This window comes from Opisthocomus hoazin, chromosome 20, assembly GCF_030867145.1.
Source record: "Opisthocomus hoazin isolate bOpiHoa1 chromosome 20, bOpiHoa1.hap1, whole genome shotgun sequence".
Classification (NCBI taxonomy): domain Eukaryota; kingdom Metazoa; phylum Chordata; class Aves; order Opisthocomiformes; family Opisthocomidae; genus Opisthocomus; species Opisthocomus hoazin.
Genome location: NC_134433.1, coordinates 12,357,838 through 12,371,664, shown reverse-complemented (window position 1 = coordinate 12,371,664; position 13,827 = coordinate 12,357,838). Strand labels below are relative to the sequence as shown.

Sequence of the window (13,827 nt, the reverse complement as noted above, 5' to 3'; positions counted from 1 at the left end):
TGAGCACGTGTTTAGAGTAACGTGGTCTCTTTTTCCTTACTCTGTTCATTTTGCTGTAAAGTGTTTATGAATGGCCTTTTGGGACTGCACGCTCAGAAGCACCCTCACAAGCATCCATCTGACACACCTAAGAATGGGGACAAAGAGCAATGCAGTTTTTCCTCATTCTGAGGAGCTCTGTGAGTGTGGAACAGGACAGTGTCTAGGTCCCAAGCTGTCTCCAGCTAAATGCTTGGATGTCTGGTGACATGTGATCCAAAACAATGGCTGAGGTAGATAGGTAGACAGTTTGGAAAGGCAAAATTTATAGGCTGTATCAACATTCAAGGCTTACAACCCCTGTAATTAGTAATTGCTGATGGTACTGATACCATATAACCTCAAAGGTAGTCTGTGTCCAGATGTGACGCCAAGTGTGAGGGCTTAGTTGCCCAGTTCATAGTAGAAGAAATTACTTCACTAGCCCCAGCTGCTTTCCCAGTATAATAGTGCCACTGGTTGATTTATGCTCTCAGATATTTCCTGTTGTTGGAGTTCAGTGAGTGAATAATAATGCTAAGCAGTTGTTCAGCTGTGAACAAGTCTTCACACTTGATTGTTTTTTAATGTACAAGAAGGGTGGCTGAAAAGATTTTGCAGGCTGTCAGACTAATACTCTCTTGTAGCTTTTCATATATAAATTTTATGTAACCCACCCCTGCCCTGGTGGCAGCAATTGAATGATTTCCTGGGGACACCTAGACAGCATTGTCTTAACTGAGTCCTGAAATAGCGCGTGAGGTTAAAAGAACCAGGAACTTTCATGACTTTCATTTGTGAACCACCAGTCGGACGCTTGTGGAGCAGAGAAGTGTGTGTGCAGTTGCCACCCTGGCAGCCTTCCAGAGAAACGGGAAGGTGGTGCGAGATGTTACTGCTGGGTCCCTGCTGAAGATGAGACGGCTCTGTGCTGCTGCTCTGTTGCAACTTCCCCTGGTGTTAGTCAGGCTATTTTTGCAGCTGGTGATAAGGCCCCTGGCAGCATAGGCTGGAGGAATGCACAGAGGCTTAGCTGCCCTCGTCTCTCCATGTAAGGAGCTTTGGAGCTGTTACCTTTCCAAGAAAGGTAGGGGGAGGCTTAGATGTTGCTCTGGAGAGTATAATGCAGCCTTCCCAATTTAAATTTTACCAAATACCAGAGGTTCTCTGGATGACTACAGTGGATTAGGAGCATTCAGTTGGTCTCTTTCATATACAACTGGGAATCTAAACTGGGCTTTACAGTCACCTGAATTCCCTCCAGCTGAGGACATGCTTGGGGGAAGCAGTGTGAGTGTCCAGTCTATACAATACCTGTTTAAAAAGTGCCATGAGTCCAGCTTGTTTCCCCTCGTAGTGACTCTGTTGCTTTCTTCTGATAGCCCAACTGAGCGGGAACGCACAGAACGGCTAATTAAGACCAAGTTAAGGGAGATCATGATGCAGAAGGATTTGGAGAACATCACGTCAAAAGAGGTGAGTGGTGAGGGAGCAGCACTGGAAGTGCTGTTGTGCAAACTAGAGAGCTCTAGACTTTATGCCATGAAGAAAGGCCAGAACGAAAACTTCAGGTGGCTTCCTTGTGTTCCTCTCCCCACCCAGATACGCACTGAGCTGGAGATGCAGATGGTGTGTAACCTGCGGGAGTTCAAAGAGTTCATTGACAATGAAATGATAGTGATCCTTGGGCAGATGGACAGCCCCACTCAGATCTTTGATCATGTCTTTTTGGTAAGTCTAACAGTGAATTCAAGAGTAAACACACCTAACACTTCTCACTATGTCTTGGTTGACACAGGGGCCTCGGGAGGAACTTAAAGGAACTCTGAAGGAGAGACTGGCTGATCTTGGGGTCGCGTACTGTTAAGCAAGACATGAGACACTAGTGCTATTGAACAAGAGCAGCCTGGCTTCTTGGCTGTGCTAAACTTTGCCATGCAAGACCAGCCAAGTTGTAGGCCCTGTCACTAGAGGATGGAAGGGAAGAAGTCTTAATTCTAACTACTTTTCAGGGCTGCGTCCATTGATATAAGACCTGGTTTGTAGCTTTAACTGTCCGGGATACCTACACGCCAAGTTCTTGGAGTATGCGTGTGTTTGGGAAGGGCATGGCTGCAGCAGAGGGGAGGGGAGCTGAGTAACGTTCAGGTGAAATGGCACTCCTGTAACGTGGAAAACTCTGAGTTCATGTGGTCCAGGAGGAACAGAGGAGCTTACCAAAGAATCCTGGCGAGAAGTCACTTAAGGAAACATAAACATTTTGCCTTTTAATGTTTTGCGTGCTTAGTCGCCTTTCATTGCTGCTAGGGCCTGTCTTAATTGCTGCATCTCCTTCTGGTGAGTCAGCGCTCCGCTGGATTTCCCAGCCCTGAAGCAACAGACGCAGGTTTGGTTGGGCTCTCCAGCCTGTGAGGTTGGCCCAACTTTAAACAAAGCTATTCCTCTTGGACCAGCTGGCCTTTCCAAATGGAGAGGGCCTCTCCCAGGCTTCTGAAGCTTAGTGCCGTGGCTCATAAGGGATGGTGTATGTTAAGTGTGAGTGCTCCTGAGAAATTGTGGTGGGGTAGAGCCAGGAAACTTAAAGTACCTACGATGTAATGGTTTTTCTTTTGCAGACAAAGTGTTTTCCAGCAAGAGACACCTGTTACAGGCTTACAGTGCTAGTCAAAATGGGTACAGGCAGTTTGGTCCACTACAGGGCTTGGAGTCTTGGCTCCAAGTGCATTTAATGGGAACAAGACCTTTAAAACAAGGCTTGCAGGCAGCACCAAGAGCTGTGGCTAATGTGTGGAACAGAAGTATTTGCAAAGCAGCTCTCTGCAGTGAGGAGCAGTGCTGCTGAGGCTGGGCACCAGCGTAATTCAGGAGTGTGCATGCTGCGAGGCAAAGTCGTGCAGTGAGGTCTCTGGAAGGCATGGAGCTGTTTCCTTCGGGGTGGAGGCAAGAGCCCTGTGGGATCCCGCTTAGGGAGTGCTAAAGTAACTAAGCAGGAAATAAAGAGACCTCGTGATGTTGTGATTGTGGATCAAAGGATGGCAGAAAAGGCTTTCACCACTGCAGCGTTGTTCTCCATACCTGTGGAAACTGGTGGTTCCCAGGCCTGAACTAAATTATTCTTCTTTGGCCAGAAAGAGACAACGCGAAGCTAACTGTCTGGGGGGCTAGGGTACATACGGTGGGGATCAAAATACGTTTATTGGTAGATACTGAATAGCAAGAGCACCCATAGCCCTCCTTCGGATCATGTACAACTTTGGGTTTTGCTGGGATTGACCTGATCTGCAGGTGATGACAATGGATTCGGTTGAAATCTGGGCTGCTGCAGCATGTGAGGTTTGCCCCTTTGTTCTGCTCGAAATTCAGCCCTGTCTGTGCTGAACCCTTGAATGAAGTCTTGATTATGATGATTTTTCTTAAGTAGTAGTTCGGTTTGGGAAGAACCAGCGGTATTTTGTTTGTTATATTGCTGAAGCATCAAGACAAGACGACAAGCTCGTCCCCAGTAGCTACCAGAACAGTAGCGCAGCCCTTCCCTGTGGGTATACGTCTCGACGCAGGCTGGGAGCACTCGGGGCTTCTCTGCAAGCGCTGTCACGGGCACAAGTGCTTGCCTGTGAGTCAGAGCTCTGGGAGCTCCCCATCTCAGACGTGGGGTGCCTATGCATGCTTTCTGGGGCAAGCAGCGACCCGTCCTCTGCATGGACACTGCTGCTTCTGCAAGGCTGGGAGGCTCTCGCTCTCCGGCTGACGGGGTCTGCAGCAGGCGGTGGCTATGCCTCTCCCAGCCCCGGGGTGATGTGGAAGCGGATGCTGCGGGAGCAGCCGTGAGCAGTGCTGTTCTGCTGATGGTGGTCGTGCTGCCTCTTGCTTACTCCTTCATCTGAACCGTCTTCCTATTTAGTAGCTATTTGAGGGCAGGGAAGGAGATGGCTTGCGCACCTTAGATTTTGAAGGAAGCCTGTATCCGAGTGGCTTTGTCCTCAGTCGGGGTTTATGTGTTTGAACAGGAAGCAAGCAGCTTGGAGGCCCTGTTTGTGCTGCAGAGAAGAGGGTTAGCTAGCCAGCATTAAATGTGTTTATTTCTCTGCTCACAGAAGCTTTGAACTTGGGGAGAAGAGGTGTAACCCAAGTGAGCTTATGGTGTTGCTGCTTTTGATGTGCGAGATGGGTGTTTCATGTATAAAGAGCACCTGGATGGTTTCTAAATGCAGGCAGTGGGGTAGAGCGGGCAGAAGCCTCCAGGGAAAGGGTGGAGTGGTCTCATCTTTGCTGAGGTTGGTGTGTCAGCGGTTTGCAGGCGGTGCCAGCGTATGGGGCTGGGCTCCTGCTTTTCAGAGCTGCATGTCGCTTCAGAACAGATCTGGTCAATGGGGCGAGATAAAGTGCTGAACATCAGCCCTGTTACCACTCTTCTATGTACCCCTTTGCTCAAAAGACCCCCTGCTCTCCAGCACGTGGCTGGCCAGCTTCCTCCTCCAGTTCACTGGTGACGGTCCCTCCCTCCATCAGTTGTCTGGCCGTGCCTTCCTTCTGGCTGATGTGTCCCTTTGCATGTTTTCCCTGCAGGGCTCGGAATGGAACGCCTCCAATTTGGAAGACTTGCAGAACAGAGGGTGAGTAGCTGCAGGTCATCAGCTTAAAAGCAAGAGCCTGGCCTCAACACTTGTCTGTGCAACAAACTCTCTGCCATACCTGCTGTGTAGCCTGAGTCTTACTAAAGGGTTTGCAGATCTGAACAAGCTCTTGCTTCCTCCAAACTCCACGTACCACAGACAGGCACCCTAAAGTAGGAGAATCTTGTTCCCTGACCTTGACTGACGTCCCCTTGGCGAACAAAGGAAGCCAGCAATCTCATAGCTACAAGTAGCAAAAAGCTACAATTACTGAACTGGGTGCTGCGTAATTGGCTCTGCGCCGTCTGCTCCAGCCCGTTGTTCTGGACTGAGGTCTCACGATTGCAGGTGCGCTGTGGAGTCCCGACCTCCAGCCTGCAGCAGGAAGGAAAATACGCAAAAGAGCATTTGCTGCTTAGAGTGGGGCTCAATAGGACGTAAAGTGCTGTACCTCTTGGGCTTAGCACTGACGGGCTCCTCTGTCTCCTGCCTTTTCTGCCTTTCAGGCTTAAGCTTAAAGCATCCTTTCTTTAGGTCAGGTGGATCTAAGCACCAAGATTTTTGCAATTAAATCATTACGGATTTGGCTTCTTTGTGCAAAGCTAGTGGAAAAAACTAATCATTCTGCGGTGTTGAATTGATAGCATACTTCTGTACCTCCGAGAATCATCCTGGCAAAATTCACTGTCCTCATTCAGAAGATTTAGGGACAAGAAATAAATCCTCCCCAATGTGATTGTCTGTTACATCTCTTGGTAGTTATTTCATGCATTTGTTTAACTGTGGTGTTGCTCACAAGCTTATGCCTTCGGTCTTCCTATGTTGGTGGTGCAGCAGGAGGAGAGATTCACAGAGGGGCTTTGAGAAAGTGCCCAAGCACTGATGACACAGTCTGTGCAGGAGCTGCTGTGACACGAGCGTTGCTGACACTTAGAATAGAGAGATGATGGGCAAGCAGTGTAACCTGGCACACTGCAGAGGAAGCTTCTGTCCAGTATGGAAGCCCTTTTACCAGAGGTTAGGCTCTAAATTGCTCAGCAAAACCTTTTGTCTGTTAGCTGCTGCTTCCTTGCAGTAAGTCCTGGTTTCCAAGGAGGTATGTTCAAGACTGCAGCTTCAAATGCTTTGAGTTTTGCCACTCGCAAGGTGAGGCTGTTGTGTGGCAGCTGTGATAGATCTCTGAACTCCCTGGGTTCTGCACACTCTGCATTTTTGTCTGCTGTCTGTTTCCATGCAGGGTGCGGTATATTTTGAACGTGACTCGAGAAATAGATAACTTCTTCCCTGGGCTCTTCGAATATCATAATATTCGGGTGTATGATGAAGAAGCAACAGATCTTCTGGCTTACTGGAATGACACCTACAAATTTATTTCCAAAGCAAAGTAAGTCTTTTTGGAACAGAATAAACACATTTAGAAGATGTATACTAAGCGTTTTACATTTTCTTACAGGTTTTCTTAACTATTTTTCCTCCTTGCCTACCTAGGTTCAAAGCATTTTCATTTTGCAGTTTCTGTCGAAGTGTTAGAGCTGCTTTCCACAAATTTTCATTCTTGCGGGTGCTTGTCCAAGGAGCAGGTAGGGCTAGTGGAGGGTTTCTGCCCAGTCGCGGTCCAGGCAAAGAATGGAGGAGATCATTCCTGTACTGGAGAGCTAACAGCTTGCCTGCTGCTTAGGAAATGCAATGGGTCTGCAGAGGTGCTGGTGGGAGGAAAGGGCAGCAACAAATCGAGTAGGGTTTAGCAAACATAAGAAGCAAAACCTTACAAGCCAAGCAACACAAGCCTGAGCTGTTCCCTGTGTTGTGAGGCTGTACGATGAAGCCCACAGTCTGGAAGTGATTTCTTGCAATGTAATGCTCCAGAGCAAACGTTTCCCTTTAACAGGAGTAAATGCCTGTGTAGGTCTCCGAGCTGTCAGTTACAGTGAGTAATCTGATAGCGGATGCTGAAAGTAGGGCCTTTTTACTGCAAAGAACTGCATCCCAGTTACATGAGCTGTCTCCAGTTAATTCAACAGCCTTCTTAAGGGAAAACTAGTCAGAAAGCAGATTGGCATATGTTGCCTTTAAGGTATCATTTCCATTATAGAAGTCTGTCATCTCTTAACCGTAGCTGGTGCTTGCAATTTCTCATAGCCTTTAAAAGCTGACTTGTTTGAGTATGACTTTCTTGAGCAAGTTATTTGAGACTTATTTTATTTAAGATGGTTTCTTTAAAAGACATTATTGTATACCCATAGGTATTGATTTTGAAGTGTTGTCATCCTCAGAAGTATTCTCCTGTCCAGAATATTTTCCACTGGGGTTTAAACAATTGGGCCTCAGTACTGTGTATGAGGTGATGTAAGTTGACAATCTTCCAAACTGGGGCAATTACTTTACCCCCTTCTTTGCCCTGTCTGCTTGTTGTGCTTGGGTTTTTTTTTTCTTGATCAGCAAAAGCATTGCAATGTTTTGACTAATTTGAATTGCAAAGGAAGTCGTAGAGCAGTCTGAAGGCTGCTGTAGCCCGGTGTTCCCCAAGCAGTGCCGACGTCTCTCGCTGAGTGTCTGGGGAGTGTGGATGCAGGTACAGGCTCAGACAGCTGCGAACAGCTGAGGTCTGAGCTTGTCTAGGCGCATGACTCTGTGTGCTCTGTGGCCTCCCAGTTTGGCCTGTGGGAGCTTCACGTGGCTGGCAATCCAGAAAACATAGCACTTCAAGGAGAAAATTAAAGGTGCCAAACCAGAGCGCTCTCAGCCTGCTCCGTGCCAATGCTGCCCAGCGCACGCAGTTCACAGAGAAGAGCTCTAGCTTCCCTCCTCGTGTTTCACAGCAGACAAATATTTTTTAATTCCTTGGAGCAGAGTGCTGGCTGACTTTTTAGGCCGTGTACCATCCTCACCAAGCAGAGTAGCTGCTCATTGCACTCAAAGGCAATGTTTGCTTTGCCTTCAATAAGAAAAAATTGATTAAAGCCGAAGGATCTTCCATCTGATTGCAGCAGGGCACTGCACTGGAGCTGTCAGTTGAGGTCGCTGCCTCCAGCTATGGGGAGGTCATCTTTTCCCCTCGCTTGCATTTGGGCAGGTACCGACATGAAGGACTGTTATAAACAGAGCAGCGGGGTGAGCTTTCTGCCTACAGAAAGTCCTAAGAAATGGTGGTATCAAGGAAATCTGGTGGTATCAAGGAAAATTTTGGCTGGATTCGCAACTACTGGTGTCTCGAGAGATGTGGGTGGAGGCTGGGTAGGGTTACAAACACCTGACTAAAGCAATGTTGGTCTTGTCCAGACAGTTGCCAAACCCAATAATACACGGTCAAAAGTTTGCAGCCAAAGCACATCTCTGTGCTAGGGGCTGCCCTGAACTGCTCAGTATCTTCGAGGGATGTGTTTCTAAACTGTGACGCCGCGTTTGTGTGATAGATGCCCTCTTTATTTGGCATACTGCTTGATACTGGTGGGCCCTTTGGGCCGAGTTCAAGGATGCCATGTTAGTCTTCAGCAGTCTTCACAAATCTCAGCAAACAACAAACATTTGTCGACTTTGTGATAAAAGCTTCAGCAGAGCTGTTTTAACAAAATCTGTTAAGAATATTAAGATCTTGTTCTTCACTTTGCTTGTGTGTCTTGCTCCAGTTTGTAAATTGGATTATCAGATCACATCCCAGAGACTTCATCTGAGGCCACAGTGTTGAAAATGTGTTTGATAATGCTCTGGTAGAGTATTTGCTATTTTCCTAAGCTGCTCAGAGGCTGTGTTTTCTGTTTAGTGATCCTCTTTGTCTTTCTCCTGCTTCAGGAAAAATGGTTCGAAGTGCCTGGTGCACTGCAAGATGGGAGTGAGCCGCTCGGCATCCACGGTGATTGCCTACGCCATGAAGGAGTACGGCTGGAACCTGGACAGGGCTTATGACTACGTGAAGGAACGGCGCACCGTCACCAAGCCCAACCCCAGCTTTATGCGGCAGCTGGAGGAATACCAAGGGATCCTGCTGGCCAGGTGAGTGGAAGAAATGACCTGGGTTACCCGTGTTAAGGCATAACGCTTAAATGATTGACTCCATTACTTTAATCATAATTTCCATCGCTGCGTTATGTAAGCTGTGATTGTCTTGGGAAAAACAGCGCTCTGTTTTCGTGAGTTATCTCAGCTGAGCCTGGGAAAATGGGTGTAATAAAGAACTTTTAGGAGGCTGTTTGGCTTCTAGGATGGCTGATTTTCAGAGAGTAGCATCCCATGAACTGCCATCCGAATGCAGCATTCAGAGCTGTGCAGACTCCAGCAGGGATAAACGATGTCCCTACTGCTGGTAACATCACTTGGCAGGGAGCTTGCTTTGTCTCCATCTCGGCCTTACAGTTCCCTGCTGGACATGCCCCTCCTCAGCAGCTGGTCTGGTTTTATTTAGATCCCTTCGGTAAGTGTTGGTGTTAGGGGAGGGGACAGGATGTTCTGTGCATTGCAACAGCCGTGTTTATTCCTGTGGGGAGTTCTGAGGCTGGTCTGGAGCTGGGCCGGGGTATGGGCAAGTGTGTTGTAATCCCAAGTTTATCACCTGATCAGCAAAAAGACATCAATATTGCGTGTTTCTGAGAAACCCACTTGTAAGCTGTGTTAAGCAATGTCTTCACGTGATCAGCTGGAAGGAGGTAGTGATACTCTGTGTTTCGCCAGATTACGGTATTTTGTTTAGGATCCTGTGTGCTTTGCCGGGGAGCAGATCTGAAGCAAGCAGAATTACCCAAGCTGAGCCTCCTGCCACAGGAGGTGGATCATAGCCCGTTTTGACCACAGTAATTATTTCATAGCGTCTTGGCGCTGTTGAAAGGTGCCTGCCTTATGCTGGTCTTCACAGGCACTTGTGTTCTCTTTAGGGCACACTTCTCACCTCTGTCCTCTGCATGGTTTTGTCCCTTCGAGTCTGTCCTGTCCTCTTGTGAAGACCTCCCTTCCGTTTTTCTGTGCTAATGAGTTACCGTTCCTCCTTTTACTCTCCACCTGCTCCCAGCGGTCTGGTTCATTCTGCTGCTGGGTCAGGTCTGGATTCACAGTTTTTACACCAGATCCCTGGTGTAAGCTCCTCCTGTCACTGCAGTGTGCTTACTCTTTCCCTCTCTGCCCAGATTAGCAGCCTGAGGGCTCCTGCCAGCTTATTCCCTGATCAGGTGCACCCACAGGGTCTTTCTCCTTGACCTCCTCCCATGCCTGCCTTCCTCTCCCCCTGCTCCCCAAACACTGACTGCCATAATGACCCTGTTTCTCTCTGAAGAAGCAGCCAAGTAGCATCGAGTCTCAGGATAGATCACAGTGGAATAGATATTTTAAGGAATTGTGCTCTTCTGGACTGAAACCCTCTGAGACAGGTGCTACACCTGCCTTGGGTGTCTCGTGCAACACCAAACGTGCTGCTGGCACCCGTTAATAAAGGTCAGTGCTTAACTCTGAGCTAGAGGTGACCTGACCAGTGATACATAGAGTTGGGCAGACTGGGAAATTGGATCTCAGTGGGGTAGACTGGGTGGAGGAAAAGAAGCTTTTCAGCTGGGAAAAGCATGCCAGTGTCCTTTGCAACAGGTTGGTGACCACCTGTGAGGAGCCCTGGGCTGGTAGCAGCTGGTATATCCCATCTTCAAACCCTCAGCCCTGCAGGTGGTTTGGATAATCTGTCGGTTGGGTAGTTGGTGGCACACCTGCAAAGCCACACTGTACGAACATTTGGGTTAAGCATCTTTTTTTTCCCCTGTCTGCCAGTAATTTATTTTTCAGGAGGTAAATCTTCCTTGCTGCCATCATTTATATGGTGCGTGACTTCCCTCCCACTTAAGCACACCAGTGCTCCTGACCCACTCGGCAAGTCCCCACACGGTGGCATGAACAGGATTACTCGTGAGGCTTTAAAAAATGTGAGCGCAGTGCGTTACAGCTCTGTGTGTAGGACTAAAAAGCCTGCAGTAAGTGAAGCTTCGCTGAAGTAAGGAATGGCCTCTGTGTGCTGCAGAAGTGGTCCCTCTTTATGCAGTTCCTTTCTTGGCTCCAAACTGCTTTTTCTCCTCTTTCTTCTCAGTGTTATTTAGCTTTGCCTTCTGGCCTCTGGCTGCCTTGTTTATTGCTGCGGTGTTCTAGGACAGGTAAAAAACAAAAACTGAGCAGATTGACGCTCATGTGACTGCTCCGATTTCAGAGGGAAGGTATGTGGGGGCAGCCATGTGCTCGCACTATCTAGTTACGGTTTTGTGTTGGGATTATAGCAACTAGGATGTGTTTTCCAGCTGTAAAATGAAAACCCCCTGTCTGCTTTTAGCCACAACAACAAGCGTGTTTTGCTCTTTGGGACTGTCATGCTTCCTGGGGTTAGTTAAACGGTCCCCTCCCTCTGCTGAGACAGACACAAAGGCTGAGCCAGCCCTGTTTCTTGTATTACTTAAGAAGAAGTTACAGGAAAACAGTGTTTGGGATCCCCTATGCCTTGTGCAACTTGTGAATCAGCAGCAGTCCCTTTGTGCCGCAGCCTGGAGAGCTGGTGCAGCGTGGTGGGAGGTTTGGAGGGCTCCTGCTCTGGGGCTGGTGTGGACACAAGCTGGCCAGCCCCGGTGCTGCCCCAGACCTTGTGCTGTGCCAGGCACACCGAGCTGCACTGCTGTGGGCTCTTCTCCCCGGCACCGGGAACGCTGCCCAGGAGGGTCAAGGGGTGGCTGTGGGCTCCAGGGAGGGGTGTGGGCTCCTGCTCTCTGACCCTGCTTTTAGCACCTCTCGCAAGTTGTAGGACTGGAGGAAGTGTGAGATGAAAAGTTAACGCAGTACACCTCTCCCAGGGGTTGGTGACATCTGTTTTAATTCTCAGATCAAGGCTGTGCTGGGCAAACTCTGCCTCGTGGGCAAGCCTGGTTCTGCTGCCAGTGTCAGACTTCGCTCCAAAACCCTTTAGAGAGAGAGCACGTGCACCCCGGAGCAATGCCTTTGGCCTCTAAGTCTTGACCCTCCTGTCCTCTGAAAGGACCCAATTCTGCCATGTCATACATGAAGGTTGTAGCTGATTATGGGGTTAGAAAGCAAAAATCCGTGTTGGATTATTTTATTTAGCTGTTGGGCACCCAGAGCTAAACTGGTACATTAGAATTAGTTCAGTAGCATCTGTTAATTAGCTTCCTGCAGCCAGTGGATGTGTCTGGGAGTGCCTGCTCACGCTGGCAAGGGACTGGAGAGGATCCTGCAGAGTCAAGGACCTTTCTGTGGTATCTGCTCTCCTCCTAGGGGCAAACGGTGGAAGCACAGCCCTGTGGCCATGGTCACTCAGCAAAGCCCTTGCACACATGGCTGTGGTGCCACTTCGAGAAGTTGCCTCCTTTGCTTTCTGTAAGCCCGGGGGCATGGGCTGGATTTTTTGGCAGATGGAGATAAGGAAGGTGATGCAATGCTGCTGGCAGTTGCTTGGCCTTGTGACTGCTCAGACCTTCCTAAAGGGGCTTTCCAAGAGCTGGAGAACTCTTTGAGCTTCCTTCCTGTGAAAGGCAGGTGGTGGTTTGGGCTGCTTGTTGACTGCTGAGGATGTCTTCTGTGTTTTACACACACCCACATGCAGTCACCCCACCCTACCCCTTTGGTTACCAGAGCCTGGTTGTTGAGCACTGAAGCTATTCAAAGAGCGATGTTGGGCTTCATTCAGCGTCCACCATCCACTCACGTCCAGGGCTAGGGACCCTGTCTCTTCTGGTCATTGCTCACCTGCTAGCAAATGGAAAGGTGCTTGCTGGCTGAGAAAGGACCAAATTCTGTAGTCAATTAAACATTGCATTTGTTGAGTAGACTGATAAAATACTTCTGGGGGATACATGTGTGTGGAGCAGAACAGTGCAGTGGGATTTAGATGCTGGAAAGTGGCTTGTTGTTGGATCAACTTCTCCAGCTGCAGGTTTGGCCACCTGCCATTTAGGTGAAGCTGCAGTTGTGGTCAGTGACTCCAGTATTTGGCATGGTTTTTCATGTAGGTTGCCTTCTCTTACAACAAGGTGGGTCTGGATCTGGTATGTGAAAACACAACTCAGTGTCTTCGTTTGCTTTTCTTCCCTGCAGCAAACAGCGGCATAATAAACTGTGGCGCTCACACTCAGACAGTGACCTCTCAGACCATCACGAGCCCATCTGCAAGTCTGGGCTGGAGCTGAACAAGAAGGAGATCACCACCTCAGCCGACCAGATCTCAGAGGCCAAGACGAACGACAACCAGCAGCCGATGTCTCCCATCTACTCTGCTGAGCTTGACAGGGAGCAGCAGCTCCCAGAGGATGCAAACATGATCGAGGAGATGTGTGTGAAGGAGAGAAGGATCCACCTGGAGTTTACATGTCGAGACTTCCACGCTGAGCAGATGGAGGACAAGCTGAACCTGAACAATATCAATGGCTGTACGGCAGGATGTTGTGTAGACTCTGTCCCCCCTGATAACTGCCATGCTTCTGAGGCCTTAATGCAACTCCAGCACCCCCTGGAAATAACAGAGTTTCCCGATTTGACAGTGGATGATCTAGAAAAAGATGCCCTTAAGCCTGATATGAACGTCCACTTGGTTCCCATGGAAGAATTCACTTCGTGCTTAAAAGACTTTCCCCAATCCCCAAACCAAAATTCCTCGAGTCTCCAACAGAATCCCCAGCCTGAAGTGACAGACCTCAGTACGGACAGGATTCATTTCTTGAGCGTTTTGGAGAAATTCGTGGAGCTTTCCCAGGACAGCCGGTCACGTGCCTGCTCCTATTCCAGGGCGGAGGAGCAAGGGAGTGGAAGGAACAGGGTCTCCAGGGTGCCTGTGCTGGAAGTGCCGCCTGCTGCAGATGGGGATGCAGATGCTCGAAGGAACAGCTCTGGAAACTCTCTTCAGGCATCGGATGACTCTTCCACAGATGAAGAACAACAAAAGGTTAAAATAACTTGCTGGGTTTTTTAGGAACTGCAGCTTGAACCCATCTGTGGGTAGTTCCCTAGCTGTGAGGTTGCTGTGGACAGAGGATTTTCTAGTCCTGGCTTTCACTGGACAGGGTAGCCAGTTGGGGAGGGCTTGCTAGATGCTTCCCCTTTTCTTCACTTTTAGAAACTTGGCCTTTTCTGCACTTTTTCCTTAAACATCTTTTTGCTGGCAGTGGCAGGGCACTGACCGAGTCGACCTTGACCTGACCTGCTGTGCTGTGCCCATGGGGAGCTTATTTTTGAG

The 13,827-nt window shown here is 48.9% G+C and overlaps 1 protein-coding gene across 3 annotated transcripts in view; it reads left to right on the top strand.

Annotated features, from left to right (window-relative positions):
- Window positions 1-13,827, top strand: part of SSH2 (slingshot protein phosphatase 2) — a 101,865-nt gene that overhangs the window by 80,928 nt on the left and 7,110 nt on the right. For all 3 annotated transcript variants that reach the window (XM_075440046.1, XM_075440043.1, XM_075440044.1), the window contains 6 exons: window positions 1,401-1,494; window positions 1,621-1,749; window positions 4,585-4,631; window positions 5,869-6,015; window positions 8,421-8,621; window positions 12,693-13,536. In XM_075440046.1, coding sequence (XP_075296161.1) covers window positions 1,401-1,494; window positions 1,621-1,749; window positions 4,585-4,631; window positions 5,869-6,015; window positions 8,421-8,621; window positions 12,693-13,536 — 1,462 coding nt within the window. The remainder of the gene's footprint in view (window positions 1-1,400; window positions 1,495-1,620; window positions 1,750-4,584; window positions 4,632-5,868; window positions 6,016-8,420; window positions 8,622-12,692; window positions 13,537-13,827) is intronic.